Source organism: Natrix helvetica (genome assembly GCF_964273705.1).
Source record: "Natrix helvetica genome assembly, chromosome: 1".
In the NCBI taxonomy this organism is placed as follows: Eukaryota; Metazoa; Chordata; class Lepidosauria; order Squamata; family Natricidae; genus Natrix; species Natrix helvetica.
Genome location: NC_138548.1, coordinates 199136079 through 199154029, shown reverse-complemented (window position 1 = coordinate 199154029; position 17951 = coordinate 199136079). Strand labels below are relative to the sequence as shown.

The 17951-nt window shown below is 38.0% G+C and overlaps 1 protein-coding gene across 5 annotated transcripts; it reads left to right on the top strand.

Annotated features, from left to right (window-relative positions):
• The first annotated feature begins 2353 nt into the window (after positions 1–2353).
• On the top strand, positions 2354–17908 carry ZGLP1 (zinc finger GATA like protein 1). 5 transcript variants are annotated; one of them, XM_081933049.1, is made up of 7 exons: positions 3147–3372; positions 5199–5762; positions 8902–8990; positions 9841–9934; positions 10390–10521; positions 15681–15844; positions 16920–17055. In XM_081933049.1, the coding sequence occupies exons 1-6, from the start codon at positions 3218–3220 to the stop codon at positions 15802–15804; spliced, it is 1158 nt and encodes a 385-aa protein (XP_081789175.1). In that variant the 5' UTR covers positions 3147–3217; the 3' UTR covers positions 15805–15844; positions 16920–17055. The 5 variants fall into 5 exon arrangements, with proteins under 5 accessions (XP_081789178.1, XP_081789175.1, XP_081789176.1 ...); XM_081933052.1 differs by lacking the exons at positions 3147–3372; positions 16920–17055 and adding an exon at positions 2354–2427 and having other exon boundaries at positions 15681–16909; XM_081933050.1 differs by lacking the exon at positions 15681–15844 and having other exon boundaries at positions 16920–17908.
• The last annotated feature ends 43 nt before the right edge of the window (positions 17909–17951 follow it).

Here is a 17951-nt window from a genome sequence, read left to right as displayed (position 1 = left end):
TTGCGACCTGACAAGCAAAGTAAATGGGCAAACCAGATTCACTTAACAACTGAGTTACTAAATTAACTATTGCAGTGATTGACTTAACAACTGTGGCGCAAAAGGTCAAAAAATGGGGCAAAATTCACTTAGCAAATGTATCACTTAACAACAAAAATTTGGGGGTCTAGTGGTTGTAAGTCGAGGATTTATAGCCCTTTCTGATACAATGTAACTTTTTCAGCAAAACCATTTAAAAAAAATTCTACGCACCATCTAAGAAACTTCACAGATCATCATACAGGTAGTCCTCAATGTATAACCATAATTGAGCCCAAAATTTAAGTTGCTGAGTGAGAAATTTGTTAAGTGAATTTTGCCCCATTTTACGACTTTTCTCGCCACATTTGTTAAGTGAATCACTGCAGCTTAAATTAGTAGCAATAGTACTTAGATTTATATACTGTTTTACAGTGCTTTACAGCTTTCTCTATGTGGTTTACAGAGTCAGCATATTGCCCCCAACAACCTCATTTTACCAACCTTGGAAGGCTTAGTCAACCTTGAGCCAGTGAGATTTGAACTGCCAAATTGCAGACAGCTGGCAGGCAGCAGAAGTAGCCTGCAGTATTGCACTCTAACCACTGCGCCACCGTGGCTCAGTAGTAAAACGGTTATTAAATGAATCTGTTTTCCCCATTAACTTTGCTCATCAGGTCGTCGTAAAAGGTGACCACATGACTCTAGGACACTGCAGCTGTCATAAATCTGAGTAGTTGATAAGCATTCAAATGTAAATCACATGACCATGGGATGCTGCAATGGTCATAAGTTGCTTTTTCAGTGCTGTAACTCTGAACGGTCACTAAGTGAAAGGACTCCTTGTATTTCTTTTTGATATGCAGCTAAAAAGTTCATAAATATCTAGAAAAAGGCAAATACGTAAACAATATGCAGAGTATACAGTGATGTTTGAAAGCTTGTGACCCCTTTTGAATTTTCAGCATTTGCACATAGGTAAAGGTTCCCCTTGCACATATGTGCTAATTGTTCCCGACTCTAGGGGGCGGTGCTCATCTCCGTTTCAAAGCTGAAGAGCCAGCACTGTCCAAAGATGTCTCCGTGGTCATGTGGCTGGCATGACTAAACACCAAGGGCGCATGGAACGCTGTTACCTTCACACCAAAATGGTCCCTATTTTTCTACTTGCATTTTTACATGCTTTCGAACTGCTAGGTTGGCAGAAGCTGGGACAAGGAATGGGAACTCACTCTTGTTACGCAGCACTAGGGATTTGAACTGCTGAACTGCCAACCTTTCTGATCGACAAGCTCAGCATCTTAGCCTATGAGCCACCATGTCCCATACTACTTTCATACACGTCCCATATTTCCACATGTATGACCTAAATTGTGATCTCTTTACAGAAATCCTAAAAATACATACAAATAACCTAATTAAACAAATGAATGAAATAATTATACTTAGCCATTGCTTGAGGAAAATTATTGAAAGCTAAAAGTATTACTGTATTTTGGGGCGACTGTCTTGTTGCATGATGCACTTTCTCTTGAGCTCCAATTCATAGACAGGTATCCTGACATGTTTCTGTAGAATTTGCTGATATAAATTAGAATACGGAGTTCCATCAGTAATGACAAGCTGTCTTGGTCCAGAGGGAGCAAAGCAAACTCAAATCATGGTGTTGGGATATCACAAGTGGGACAAAGTTCTTAGGCTGGAACACAGCGTTTATCCTTTGCCAAAAATGCCTTTCATTTATATTTTGGTCTCATCTAAAGCAGGAGTGTCAAACTCAAGGCCCTTGCAACTCTGCTGTATGCACCATTGTTCAGTGTTCTCCTAATGATGGTTTCACAAACAACTGATATTTGCCAATGCAAGAGAGGCCTTTATTCTTAGGATTCTTTTGAGTTCCTGAATTCTTTGAGACCTCCCAGAATATTACACAGCTTGCTTTTGGTGTGATCTTGATTAACCACTCCTAGGGAGGTTAATAGCAGCACTGAATTGCTTCCATCTGTAACCAATCTGCCTGACAGTGGCATGGTAGAATCCAAGATCTTTGGAAATTGTTTCGTAACCTTTCCCAAAATGGTGAGCATCTCTTTTGTGGTGAGATCTCTTCAGGGATCTTCAGAAATCTTCATTTGAGCCATGACATATTTCCACATACCTGTGTGGTGAAGATTAAACTTTGCTAGTGAAGACCCACAATTCTCTTCTTTAAATGAGGGCTTCCCACAGTCACACCCAATTATCCCTTTAATTGAAACACCTGGCTCAAATTTCATTTCAAATTAATTGATAATGCACACACATATATAGCTTTGAATTATTTTCCTCAAATCAAAGTAGTATTTGGTTCATTTAACTGGGTTGTCTACAAATATTTTTCAATTTAATTGGGATCAGATTTTGAGTAAGGTAAGGTAGTTAATTACACCACATTTTATTACTTTTGCTACAATTGTTAAGCAAATCCAGCTTCCCCCTCCCACCCTTTTGTCAAAAGCCAGATGCTTCTCCAGTAAGTTTACCCATTTATGTAGAAAAATTATATGGCTGTCCAATGCACTTATGGTCAGGAATATTTTTAATGAGGTATATTTCAAGCAAAGAAGTCTTGTTCATAATTTTTAGGTGGCTGAATGTACAATGCCACACAGAAGCAGTTGGGTTGAAGTCACTGGTTCCAATCCACTTTGTTGAACAATATTTCAATAACTACCAGTTGGGTGGATCTTCAAAGCTGAGCTCTAAAGCAAAGCAAGCAGGGATGTGTCTTCTGTTTTTCAAAGATACACAATCTCTAAACAGGTTCCATTTAACTCCCGATAAAGCCTCTTACCCTAACTACCTCCCCAAATTTATCCTCCTCCTCTGTTAAAAAGAAAAAGATCAGTCATGGAAGCCTCGAGCAAAAGCACCCAACATTTTACTTTACAAAAGCTGTCCTCACTTAGATACCATAACAAATCCTATTTTGGGTCCAGTCTACATTTGGGGGAACAGACTTGACCATGTGAACGTTTGAGCTTAGCTCCAATCTCGACCTTTTCCTCTTCTGACCGTCTAAAACTAGTCGAATTCCTCTTTAATAGGTGCCGTCCCTGTGCTCCCAGGTGTGTCCAATTTAGCACCTTAGTTGAAAGGTTGACTCCTGCGCCTTTGAAGGAGGTGATCGGCGTTAGGTTCTCCCTCCGGACTCTTGGTCATGGAGGGGAAGCTTTTCGTGGAAGGGCAACCCCCGGACTTTTCTGTCCTGCAGGAACTGCTCTGGCCTCCTTGCCTGGAGTCCGAGTCTAGCTGCAATTCGGACTCCATATCAGGGGACTTCGGATCAGAAACAACCGTGGTTAGAAAATTCAGGTGAGCCGTTGTGACTGACATCCTGAAAAGAAGGGGCTCCTGATCACTTCGCATCCGAAGATCCGGAAAAGCTCCTCCTGGCTGATTGCGCCCACTTGGCTGTGGGATCCAAATGAGCTTCTTGGACTTCATAATCAAATCAGGACTGAATCCCATGGAAGATAAGTTTAGGAGTAACCCTCACTAACACGCAGTGGGACTTGCTTCAGGCGCAAATGCGCAAAGGCTGTCGGCTCATTTGTTTCATTTCTATGCATAATGTTGTTGGGATATATTGCCGAGCAAGTCGGTGGTCTGGGCTCGGTTTGTAGAGCGAAGCGGTCGCAGTGTTGTGTAGAGGGGGGCTGCGTTAGCCTTTGGTGGCGAGCCCCGCAAGCGGCGCGAGCCCGATTACTATTGGTCAAGCACTTGCAAGCGGGAACCCCGCGCGTGGGGCCCTCGCAGGTGTGGGCAGCTGAAGGGGCGGGAAACTTTAGGTGGGTTTCCTTTGAGGGGAGGGGAGGCCAAGCCCAGTAGGAGGGTGCCTCTTGTTCAGCCGTTTCGGAGTAACTGGCTTGGATATGGGAAAGGGCAGCCTTCCCACAGGAGAAATTGCTGGACGAGATTGTTGGGGGAAGTGGGGACTCCCCTCAGTTTCGTGTGGAGGGGAAAGGGGTCGTGGCAAGGATTGGTGCCTCTCTCGAGATGGCAGACGTGCTTCAGGAAAGTAGTCCTGAAGAAGTCCTGTATTAGAGATTGGAGAATCGAGGGAAACTAGGAAATCTTGTTCAAAGGATGGGGTGCTTGAGGCAGGACGATCCCAGATCCCGTACGTCGACTTTCAAGGCTATTAGTAATGGGTTCGCAGAGCAGAAGAGAGCCAGGAGGTTCGCCACCTATCGGCTGATTAGGTTTAGAATACTTATGGGATCATCGGGAAGGGGAGAGTATACAAAGTATATTATGAAAGGATACTTGGAAAAAGCTTTATTTATTTGGGCTGTTTCTAACGGGATCATCTCTGTAATAAATCATGGTGCAGACAACAGTTCTGTGGTATTCTGAAGATTTAGGGCACAAACGTTTTGGACTAAAAAGTCCTATAATCAGTCTGTAAAATTTATTGCTAAACAAACTTATTAACAAGCCATGATCACTGACATGCTTATAGATGCTTGAGATTTAATTATTACTAAATGCCTTTTCTTTTGAAATCCATTTGAGCAGTATTTTGGGGGGAAAATAGTCATATAAAGGTTATTTTTATTTAAATTTCTGCTCAATTCATTGACATTAAACTGTTGACCAGTTGTTTGAATGCATTGTTTAAGTGCTGCAATAAATTTACAGGGCCTTTGGTTGTGTATGCTGGCTGAAGAATAATTAAATAGGTGCTCATGGTAATTCCAGATAATTTTTCAAATAAAAATTCTGAATTTTTTCACATGTATTCATGGTTTAGGATTTTTTTAAAGAAAATTTTTTAAGACAGTAGATACATTATTTTTTAAATTTGAATGGATGCCAGGAGAGCCTCTCATGTAGAATTTATACTAGCACACAGTGGCGATAGAGAAATATTACAGAAATATTTGGGACAGAGTCCTCTAAAAAAACTATCCTAGGATAACTTTTTCATGGAAACTTTAATGAAATGTTTTTAGAAGAACTGTCTATAAATGTTAAAATAGGTGTGAAAGTGCTAGTGTTTACGTGGGGGCAGTTGATGCATGTGGAAGGAGGAGAGTTTGGAGTAAGTGTCCCATCCTTTTATAAGCACACATGACAATCTTAATCTTGGTTCACTCAATGCTTTTTTTAAAAAAATGTATACTTCTTACCTGCAGGTTCCAGCCTTTCAACAACATGGCTTGTCGCCTTCGGATGCCAGATACCAAAGCCCTCAGCTTCCTGCAGGAGAGAACACAGCTAACATCCCAAGCAGAGCTAATCAGCAGTAACCCAGGAAAGCCTCTGTGGCAGCTTGACCAGGCTGTGCATTCCATGCACAGCATCCGTAGACCCCAATGCAATTGTTGCTCCTCTCCCCTAGTGCCTTTTGCTCCCACTGATGCTCTGAATCTCATCAGCCTCCATTGCTCCAGCCTTGACTCAGAACCTCTAGATCTGGTCAAGCCCCCAGAAGCTGGGAAGATTGCTCATGAGAGGTCTCCCATTACTCATTCTAAAGACCATAGTAGTCACCAGTTGGGGAGAGCTTGTGCAGAAGAGCCCAGACTGACCCTGGTCTCTGAGTCACAGAGAGGCAGGAGGAGAAAGCAGCCTAAAGCCAGAAGGAGCTATGATGCTCTGGACCCAAATTTCCAAGGGGTAACGTTTCGCATGAAAGCGTGTCTGTGTCAAAGCTGTTCAGAGGGCTGTCGGCTTATCATTAACCCCCAGTTCAGCAGGTACAGTTGCTGTAGGACATGTCAGTGAACCTGTGACTCCTAATTCCCAGAGATGCAAACAGGAATATTTTATGGTGTTCATAGGATTAATTTCTCCTTTTAATTAACTTGTCTACCATGTAATGTGCAAAGAAGTCAAAGACTTCACAAAGATTTAAACTTCCTCTCTTGTGTAGTGCCTGAATTCCTAAAAGCCACATTTTGTCTTACAAGGGGGAGACCTGTAAATATAAGTATAAATGTAACACTGGCACAGTGCAGTCTCCAGCATCATTTTTTATTTTCAAAAATGACACATGGATTTCATATGTTTTCTTGGAAAATAAAAATGATAATTGGCTGTATCTCATAAGTAACAGTTCCAATTGGAACTGCCTAACAAAAGGACGAAGGTAAGCTGCAGCAGTATCAAAAATTGTGCAAGAACTGTGGAATTCTAGAGAGATTGCATTGAAGTATTCTGGAAAACAGTTCATAGGGGCAATGTTTCCAGGAAAGGCATTTTATGGATATCATTTGTTCTTGTCTCTACCACCTCCCATAGCAGATATTTTATGGGAGTACATAACATGTTTTCTGAATTAAAATGTTCCCACTATGTTGCCCACAGTAGAATTAACCATAGAGTTTTGTTTTCTAGATGACAAGAAACAATGTCAGTTCCTAACATAGTGAGGCACCATGTTGATAGTTTGCAACAGAGTTATAACTCTTGGCCAGTCTGTCTTCTGTTCTGTTCCTTTCTATTTTTGTTCAGTCAGTTTGGTCACCTATAAGTTGTTAAGGAAATGAAAATCTGCAATTTCTTTCTGGAATTCCAACTAGACAAGCACTGGTTGGTAGATACAAAACAGCACTCTCAGAGATTTATAACCACATTTGCCTTATCAGGGAGATGGGTGGCATATAAATTTAATAAATACCATATTGTTGTGGAGAAACATCTCAAAACTACTGCTGTAAATTCAGGTTAATCACTTCCCATCCCAGCCACCCAAAGAAATGGGTGTCATTCTTACCTCGAATGATAAAGGACTTCATGCCTTTTAGAAATTATAGATTAGATCTCTCATAATTCCTGGCCATTGACCTGGTTGGAATTGTAGTTCCTAATATATAAAGGGAAGCACAGTTGAACATTTTATTTTGGGAGTAACTACTATAGAAGAGAAACCCTCCTATACTCTTTATTCCTAATGCAATCTTTTGTCCTGTTGTCTTGATCATTTTTCTTCTCTTTGCCATGTAAAACATGTGGAAACCAGTAAAAAAGGTAAAAAGGGCAACTTTTCATACTTTTTGCTTTGTAATAAACTGTGATTTATATTAAGTAGGATAATCCTTAGGAACACAAGATATGAGGAATTGTATTTTTACTTTGTCATCTATTCTTTATCCACCCTGTTAAAGCCTCAACTTTCTTTAGGTATGGCTGCAGAATTGTATTCTTAAACTGCAGTACCTATGAATTATTTGTTAGAGACTTCCATATTTTCTTTATGAGCAACATGACTATTAATTGAGTTTATATTTCTGTGTTTTTATTTGCAAATCATCCAGAGGCATGTAAGTGTAATAGGAGCATAGAACTTTGAAAAATATATTAGACTTGCTCAATCTGGCTTTTACTGATCCAGGAACAATTCCTCTAAACCACAGAATCTTTTTTTTTGCATGTGTGTGTGTCTGTGTGTATGTGTGTTGTATTTGTGCTGATAAATAAAGGGAGACTCCCTCCCATATTTGGGCATACCAGGGGTTGTAACACACACACACACACATACATACATACATACATACATACATACATACAGGATAAATCTGTAAATGTTGAAAACATATTCTAACAGATGTAAGATCCTTTTTGTATGTACATATAACTTGGATCAAATGTGTTTTGAGTAGTTTCTTATAGCTTTGGTTGAAAATTGATTAGTTATGCTGTCTTGAACTTAATATTTTCAGCTATTACTCACAAGCTGCAGTCTTCATTCACATTTGGTAAACAATCTTTTAGTAAAACTGTCCTGTAAAGTTTGTGATTAATTATGTTTTTTCAGTTCCATCCTTTGGCCTCTGCCATTAGTGTGTATAATTGTATATTTGTTATCAGGAGTGCCCCTAAAATGATTCCTGCTGCCCTCAGAGAAAATAATAACTTGCTTGGCCACAGAATGTTCTTGGGTATCTATTGTAATTTATTCCTTCCACAAGAGCTGTGGTGGCACAGTGATTAGAATGCCGGCTGCCAGCAATTTGGCAGTTCGATTCTCAGACAAACTCAAGGTTGACTCAGCCTTCCATCCTTCCGAGATTGGTAAAATGAGGACCCAGATTGTTGACTCTGTAAACTGCTTAGAGAGGGCTCTAAAGCACTGAGAAGCAGTATAGAAATTTAAGTGCTATTGCAGCTAGTGTTTTTCCCCCCAATTCCATTCTTTGGCCTTTGCCATTACAGTGTATAATTGTGTATTTGTTATCAGGAGTACCCTAAAGTTTGTGATTAATTAAGGTCCTGCTGCCCTCAGAGAAAATAATAACTTACTTGGCTACAGAATGTTCTTGGGTATCTAATTTATGCCTACTTCTTTCTCATCAATCTCCAAAATGAGACTCACGGCATGTATATCAGAGATGCTGTAAAATAATGTGAGAGAAGCAGTAAAGATTGTACAGGTAGTCTTCAACCTATGTCTACAATGGGGTCCATAACTTCAGTTGCTAAGGAAGGTGGTCATTAAGTAAGTTGTGCCAGATTTTCGACCTTTTTCACTGCAGTCATGAAGTGAATCACCATGGTTGCTAAATGAATCCAGTTTCACCCATTTACTTGCTAGAAGCAGACTGGGAAAGTCACAGATGGCAGTCATGTGATTCTGGGATGCTGCAAGCATTGTAAATACATGCCAGTTGCAAAGCACCTGGAATTTTGATCACATGACCGCGGGGATGCTGCAACAGTCATAAGTAACTTTTTTCAAATGCCATCGCAACTTTGGTTGCTAAACAAAGTGTTGTAAGTCAAGGACTACCTGTATTTAATTTTCAGTGTAGATCAGGATATAAAGCTAAATCATGTGACTTAAAATGGTTTTGTTTCAAAGCATACTGAAATGCTAAATATCTAATGTGTGCTCAGTGAAAAACTTAGAAAAAAAAATGGAGTCCCGTTAGCAGAAGAGTGCAAAGCTGGCAGTTCAGAAGAGGAAGGATTCGTTTCTACTCACGGTATGTTAATTCTTTTGCCAGTAAATAATTGTAATACTAACTAGTTATTTTTGAAGTGTTCAAGAGAAAAGTATGTGTATCATTATTTTTCAGAAAATGATTGGGTCTAATAATCCAGTATAAACCTTGCAGTAGTTTAAATTATGAGCTGAGAACTAAATTCCCTGTTTAAGAATTGTCCTAGCAACAAACCCACTAAGTGATTTGATTAACAATTATGATGTTGTCAACCTTATTTCAACATCTTATGATGAAAAAAAAAATAGACCACCTCACAAAAAGATTTGCAGGATTATGGTAACAAACTAGGAATACAATTTGAACTTTATAGATATAATTATATAAATTATGTACATTAACTGTTAGATAGGGCAATGAGAAGGCAGACTCAGGTCTAACGCAACAACAGCTCTTTATTACAACAGTCAAGTCTGTACAATCCAGCAGCAGTTAGGTCTGACAGCTCTCCTTTTATAGGGAGCTGTCAGACCTCTTAACCAATCAGATTGAACCTCTGTTCCCGCCTAAACAGATGACTGGAGTGGAAACCACAGTAGCCTGTGTTAATATCTAACATTAACCCTATTAAAGTTTACTCATTCTGAATTTTCTTTATAAAAACTTCAATAATGAGCACATAGGACATATTTCATGTCACCAGGATTTCCCCCCAAAATTCAAAACAGCTAAAATACACCTCAAAACAAAACAAAAAAGCAAACTAAAACTAAACACCATTGGTCTAGTACTGAAAGTTAGTCCAAGTTAGAAGAAATTTGTAAGACATGCTTTCAGCGAATTTAAATATACGAAGATATATTACTTGCCTTAACTGCTCTTTGCTTTCAAGGAAACAAGCGTTGTGCTTCCTGCAAGACCAGGAAAACACCAATGTGGAGAGATGCGGAAGACGGGACCCCTCTCTGTAATGCTTGTGGCATTAGGTATTTAGCATCCTATGGTATTATAGCACAACAATGATGTTTGATAAGGTCTAGGATTTACTTCAGAACAGGCCAAGCACTGAACTGCTTGTGATTTATCTATTAAAAGTCAACAAAACATAGAAAGGAAAAAGGTGATTTGAACTATGACTATGATTATGCTCTGGAAATATGTTAGAAAATAGTTCCAATGACCCCTAATATCTATTGGCTCTATTCTTCATAGGAAATATTATATTCCACAAATATTTCATGCACTCCCAATACAAGATATCTCCATTTTATTTCATGTAAGTGGAAGGTACAGAAACATGGGAAGATGCATGGTACAGCTTACAAGATTCAGCTCAGTCAGTGAACAGAGACACGGAATGACCAATGAAATTTTTATTAAACTTATTAATAAAGTTTAAACTTTATTATTAAATTTCTTCTCCCCCTAACCCCGTTTCCAGGTACAAAAAGTACAGAATAAGATGTTTTCATTGCTGGAGTATTCCAAAGCATGGTGGGAAACCTTACCCACATTGTTCCAACTGTGGAGGAAAGTTGCTTGTGGTAGCTGCCCAGCAGAAACCTGGGAAAAGGTAAAAAGGCTGGAGAGAAAGAAAGCTTTGGTTGTTTAGAATAGTTTGTGATTGTCCTGAGCACCTGCTGCTCACTTGAAGTTGATTTATGAAGCCTTCCATAAGAAATGTGGGATGTATTACAACATTTGGTTTAGGTTCTGATCTGATTATTTGAAAAACAGACCTTCTGGATGCACTTGATAAGTAAGCTGTAACCTGTGAGTTCTAATGCCGAGGATATCAGTTTTTCATTAAAAGCAATAACATTCATTTCTAGCCTAATCAATGAAGTAAACTTCAAATCATGTGATCACTATTCAGCTAAAATAAATATCTATGTAAAAAAAAAAAACCCTGCTTCTAATTTTCAGTGTCCCAACTAATTAATTCACAATTTTAGCAATTGGAAAATGAAATTATTAATTCCCTTTTAAAACTCTTTTCCATGAGAAAGATTGGTGACACAGGTTTTTAATATAAAAAAAACATGCTTATGGTATTGTAATTGAATTGTATTTCTGTGTAATAAAAACAACCCTAACCTTCCATTCCGCAACAATTAAAAATAGAAAAATGAGTTTCTAATATGAAAATTTCTTTTAAAAATTAGCAATTTTCAATATTCAAAAGTTATTCTGCCATGTTTAGAGATAAATTATGAATTGTAGTAGATTTGTCTGAAGATAAATCCATTTTAGATTATAGTGTGTGTGTGTGTTATGCTAACTCTACAGAGTAATCCAGTTTTGCTATTGCATGAGAATGGATAAAAAGAGATATATCTGAATCTCCTGGACTCCAATATTGCATTTTTTTTAAGGAAAATGAAGTGAGAGATGAGATCAAAGCTGATTTTTATAGCAATACAATGTATTAAGAGCTGGAGGTAACTTTTACATATGAATGCAAAATGTCAAACCCAGTTGAACATTTTTCTTTTTGTTTTCATCCCTGGATAAATTTGGCTTTCCTCTTTCTGTGCTGAGAGAGAATTATATGTCCAGAAACCAGCCTTTTCCCCTCTAGATCCACTGAAAGCTGTAATGAAGCTAAATTTGCTTAGCTAGATAGAGTAACATTACAGGCTGAAGGAAGGCACGGAAAAATTTGCTTGATCTACTTATCCTTATATTTTCCATTCACACTAGTGCCCAAAATATGTAGCCTTACCCATGTTTTGATGAATCCAGAACAGCTCTATCTCATCTAGATTATGTATCGCTTTGTTTTTTCTTCTTTCCCTGCATGCTTGATAGCAGACCCTGCTTTAGGAATTGAGGATTTATATTCTTCTTTGTCATTGAGGATTTTAATCACAAGTGGAAATATATTATATGGAGGCCAGATTTGCGTATTGCAAAGGAAGAGAGATCAGTTTGTCAAGGTCAGCCCTGAGTCCCTAGAATCTCCAGTTTGAAGTACAAATATGAAGTTCCCAAATGTGGCTGATCAGTAGCGTGAAAATAAAGTGAATTCAAAACTCTGATAAGATGTATACCTATCCCCCAGTTCATTGTCAAAGTCCTTCCTCACAGTTCCCTCTGTCACTCTCAGGTAGTAAAATGTCTGCTTTATAGGAACACCCTATTATACATTCATAGACAATTGCTTTCTTCACTGGAGGTCCCAGCACAAATGTTATCTGTGTGTGAACTCGCACGAAAAGAGGACATTAAAAACCAACACAAACATTGAAGTGGTAATGGGAAGACTCAGGTTTTCAAGTCATGGAAGCTCACTGGTTGAATTTGTGTCAGCCACTGTCTCAAACCCCAATCTATCTTGTAGGTTCTCCATAATGTGGAAAAAGGAGAAGAGGGAATGCTATTTGGGAAGTAAATCATTAAATAATGAACCAGAAAATACCCCTAAGGGGAATTTGGGCTGAACCTTTTAAAGGATGTTGCTGCTTCAATACTGAATAGAGGAGTGCTTTGCTTGCCACATTATGTTTCTTGAAGTAACCCTCTTAGGTGGTTTCCACAGCCCCAAACCTAAAAGTACATAATTAATAGCCTAAACAGTGTAAATAGTATTAATAGATTATTTTCATTGAACTCTGAATAATAAACATAAAATAGAGAGAATGTGGTTATGCCCTAATCATACATCATATTATAAATTTAAGGGATTCTTTCTTTCTGTTTTGTAGATGTGGCAGTTTTGAAAGAAATTGCAATTAGCTGGAGAGGAAAATTTCCTTGAGGAACTTGAATTACTTTCCTGAGAGCCTTGGATAGATAACTAGATGGATCATTATTAGATATACTAATTGCATTTCCATAGATTTTTTAAAATTTTGGCTTTATATTTTGATTCTTCATGGATATTACTCTGATATGAAATTACAGATATACTGTATGTTGAACATTTAATTTAAATGAGTGTGTAAGAAGGTAGAAAAAAAGCATGGAATATTTATGAAGTAGAGGTGTTTCCCCTGAAATTTCAACCATCCACACAGCTGAGGAGAAAATGCTGAAATATTTCCAAGTAATTACTTTTCCTAATCACATGGATTTTCCTTTAAGGTATTTTGGGTTAATATCAATATCTCACACTCATAACATTTGGGGATGAAACTATATTAACGACCATATAATATTTTCTAGAGAGGAATTACAAAAAGCTACAAAACAGCTTTTTCATAGGTTACTTTTGGATAAGTAGGAGAGGGATCTTATTTAAAACATTTAATAATTAGGCCAACATCTCCAAGATTTAAAAAAAAAAACATAGTCCCATGTGATTAAGGGACTTCTCTCCTGATAGTATTTGTTAATTTCACAATAAATAATTAATATAAAGGCACAAGGTGTATGTGACAAAGTATTTGTATATTTATACTAAACTGTCATGTATTATTCAGTATGCAGAAACATGATAGTTTCTTAATGATTCAAAAGGCATTCACTCACTAGGAAGAATTGTGTTTTGTGATACTGTGCAGGATTCTTTTTGAATTGTATTTGTTTTTGTAAATAGCATTTATATTAGAAGTTTGAGATTGCTATATTCTTTATAGAGCAGTATTAAAATGAAAAACAACAGATCTGTATCATGAAATAATCAAACCAAATACCTTGATTTTTTTTGTAATTAACTAAAATTCTGTAATTTGCTAAAATTCAAAATTTTGTTGAAAGTAACATATTAATGGTTATTTCACCACTAAATAGCTGCCAAGCAACTGCAATAAATATTATTTATTGTTACACACTACAGAACACTGATTAATTCTTGCAAAGACTGGGAAGGCGGAAGGGGTGCGGAGGGGGAAATACCAGTATACCTTATAGTAATGTCATTGCTAGCCTCTTAAAGATTCAGAGGACAGATGCTAGAGCAGGAATTCATTTTTTGAGTTGAGACTTGCATGCAATTCCAATGAAATATAAATTGGCTTGTTTGGTACTGGAGGGCAATGCATTTCACTTTCCACCACATTAGGGAAAATCTTGTCAATAAGATTCAATTACCTACAAATCCCTTTATTGATTATCAGTTTGAGGCCAACAGCATCATGTTTATCTCCAGAGGAAATAAAATGGGAGATCTATTTAGCATGACCATTGACAGGACAATTTAATCATGAATCTGTCTTCTGACCTAGCTACTTGTTTATACTTGAAAGATTGCTGGGTGTGCACCCATTCGCCCACCTGCCCAATGGGAGGTGTTCCCTTATTCGGCATTCTTCCGGGGTACAATAGTGCTATCTTCTTTCACTTATACAAGTCATCTATTGCTGCTATAATATGAACTAATAAATATATGGACTTTTACTCAATTCCTTTATCAAGGAATTGTACTTCTAAAAACTCCCCTCAAATCAATGCATCTTTTGTTGATAACACAACTAATTGTGTATTGAATTACAGGTAAACCTCAATTTACAATGATTTGTTTAATGACCAAAATTACAGACGCGCTGAAAAAAATAATTTATGACAGCTTTTCATGCTTTACAACCATTGCAGCATCCCCATGGTCATGTGATCAAAATTCAGATGCTTGGCAACTGGCTTGTATTTATGACTTTTGCAGTGACCCAGGATCATGTGATTACCTTTTGTGACAATCTAACAAGCAAAGTCCATGGGGAAGGCAAATTCACTTAAAAACCATGTTACTATCTTAATAACTGCAGTGATTCAATTAACTGTGGCAAGAAAGATAATCAAACTCACTTAGCAACTGCCTTGCTTAGCAGCAGGAATTTTGGGCTCAATCATGGTCAGGTTGAGGACTGACTGTATAAATTCCAGAACAATCCCACAGTCCCTGTAATTTTGAATAGGCAGCATACAAAATTTTATCTTGCACATGGTATGGAACATGGACTCTAGGGGCCTGTCAGTATATAGACCTCTTCCCATCTTTTGGGTTGACCTTCACCACCTTTTTTGTCTTTCCTGTTTGATAATTAATCTTTTAGTGAAATGGCAATCTCCTTTATACTCTTTACTTGGGTGGTTTATGCCCCCACCAGGGATTGCTGACATGAAATTCACCTATCTTAATATATCTGGCATCTCTTGAGATTTATGCTAATGGTAAAGCAGATGCAATTGGTAGGCTTCAATTTAATAAATAGTTATCTAAAACTGTATGGTTCTGGATTTTTTTATTAGCTAGTCAAGGAGGTATTTGTGCTCTTATTAACATTAGCTGTTGTACTTTAGTAGACCAACAAAACTCCTTTTTGATGTTCAGGTTTTTCTACCACATTCTGTCAACTTTTATGCCCTTTCAGCCTGATACTTCCTTCTCAAAAACATGGTAATTCCTCTCTTCTTAACTACCTAGACCTGTCTTTGGGTCTATCATCATAGGACATCTGTTCTAGGTTAATATTCCATGGTGGTTTGTATTGCTTGAATGGCCTATATTCTATGTGCCCTCCTGCCCACCAATTTTCCCCCCCATTGTGCTGCAATAAAACCACTTGCTGCTATGGAGATAACAGCCATTATGGCTAAGCTGGACTGCAAGTCACAACCCTATCAAAAACTAAGGTGCTCTTAGACTGTATCTCTCTAAGTTCAAAGGGAGAGAGAGAGATATTGGAAGCTATGACTAGGAAGGTCTTTGCAAACCTTTGGTAGTGCACCAGTTGTGCCCATACTAGATCAGGAGGCCTTGCTCACTGTAACTCATGCCATTTTAATTTCCAGGTTAGGCTACTGTATCACACTCTACATGGGACTGCCCTTGAAGATCATTTGGAACCTCCAACTGGTGCAGAAAGTGGCTGTGTGCTACCAGATATACACCATACATAACACCATTCCTGTGTGAACTTCACTGATTACCAGTGTGTTTCTGGATGCAATTCAAGGTGCTGGTGGTTGCCTAGAAAGCCATACGTGGCTTAGGACTGGAGTGCCTGAAGGGATCACCTTTTTCCCCCAAGAGTCTCTATTGGTCCAACTAGATCAAGCAAAATGGGCATGTTGCAGATCCTGACAGCCAAAGAATGTTGGTTGTTGGGGACCAGAAGATGAGCTTTTTTTGCAGTAGCCCCCCGCTTTAGGGAACATCCTCCCTTCAGAGATCAGAATGAGCCCAACCCTGTTAGTCTTTCATAAGCCTTAAAAACCCAGCTGCACTCCTCATTCTGGGTGCTGAATGTGCTAAAGGCACCGTTTCCCAACTCTACTGCTAATGGGCCAAATATTTTGCTGCTGTGTATGTTGAACTGGGTGTTTTAAATGTTTTTATTGGTTTTACTGTTTTTGTTTTAAAATGTTTTACATTTTTTTGTTATCATGATATATTTTCTGAATTGTAAGCTGCGCAGAGTTTTTGATTGAAATGGGAAGCTATAGAAATTGAACAAATAAATAAATAAAAACCTTTGCACACCTTGCCATTTTCAGTGTTTATCAGCACTGATCTTTGGGGGCATCCAAGCTATCTCACCAACTTATTACTGTAAAGCACTTGGCCAACAGCTCTTCTAAACAGATGGAGAAAGATATATTTGATCTGTTCACTTCCAGAAGAATGTATAATGCAGTTTTTCTATAGCTGTAAGAGCGTAAGAGAGTTTTTCTATAGCACGTAAGAGCTGTATAAGTTCTTTCCCACTCTTTTGCTGAAAAAACCAAAGACCAGGTAAGATGATTCTAGTGCATTACCACATTACTGTGGTAAATCACAGATTTCTGACTGTATTATTTGCTACAGAGTCTATAGTAGGACCTACCACAGAAGTGTATTTCTCTTAGTTGTTCCATTGCCTTGTAAATACAGCAAACTGGTGAATTAATGTGTACAACTCTCTACAGCTAGTATTTGATATGACCAAGGACATTCTTCATATGAATGTTTCATTTTTTACTAGCGACCATTTTTCAGTTTCATGTTTCTCAAGACAATGTACTACCTGTATTTTTTTTATTTCTATACAGGTTCATCACTGGATATTTTTGTGGAATTGCCTTGGCCTTCATCATTTCTATATTCATGGCACAGCTGGTGCGTTGTGTTTTATACCAAAAAGCCTCACTTCTTGGCACAGCATAAAGTGAAATAGTCTGAATTACTGAAGTAATTTCCCTAGCTTCTTTTAGTTGCTCATGGTTAGCAACATAGTCTGGTGTTTCCATTTTTTTATTTTTTTGCCACAAAGGCTTAAGCAAGATAAGAGTCTTTCTTGATCCTGTTTGTTGTTTTGATGATCTGCCCCATCTCTGATAAGTATAGGTTGATATTGTCCATTTCTTATAATATCCTGAGCCTACCATTTCCTGCTCCATAAAGGAAAACTGCTTATATTTAACTATGATTCTTTAAATAGCCACCTATGCATTCACACAATTACTATCCAGTCACTTAGCTCTACTTAGTTTGAATGATGTTCACTTTCACTGCCTCAAGGAATGGAAGAGATGCAGGAAATTCATTGGACATGTGATTTAAGCAAGGAAAAGTGGGCTTTCTCACTTAACAGTTCCAACTAATTCTTTGTAGAGGCTAAGATTTTCATTTATGTGAATGCACAGAATGTATTCCAAGAGTCAGAATTATACATAAGCATCAATAGCCTGGAAGCTGAACCTGCAATGGCCTTAAAAGAGAATTACATTAATAGACCAGTGTGATGACATTCTGATCCCATGAAGAATGAAATGTAAGCATAGTAGTAAGCAGGGTTCTTTTTCGACTTGTGATTCTTCACAGCCTTCTCCAATCTTATGCCTGAAAGGTGCTGGATTTCATAACTTGCCTGCCAATGGTCTTGCTGGTGTGGAATTATGGGAGTTGACATCCAATACTATCTTGCACTATGTTAGTGAAGCTTAATAGAGAATGTCTTGTAATGTGTACATACAAACATAAAAAGATGACATGGCCTGCAGGCCACTTGTTATCAAATGTATTAAGCAAGTCTATAAAACTAAATCCATAAGGCATGAATGTAAACTCAATTCATTTGATTA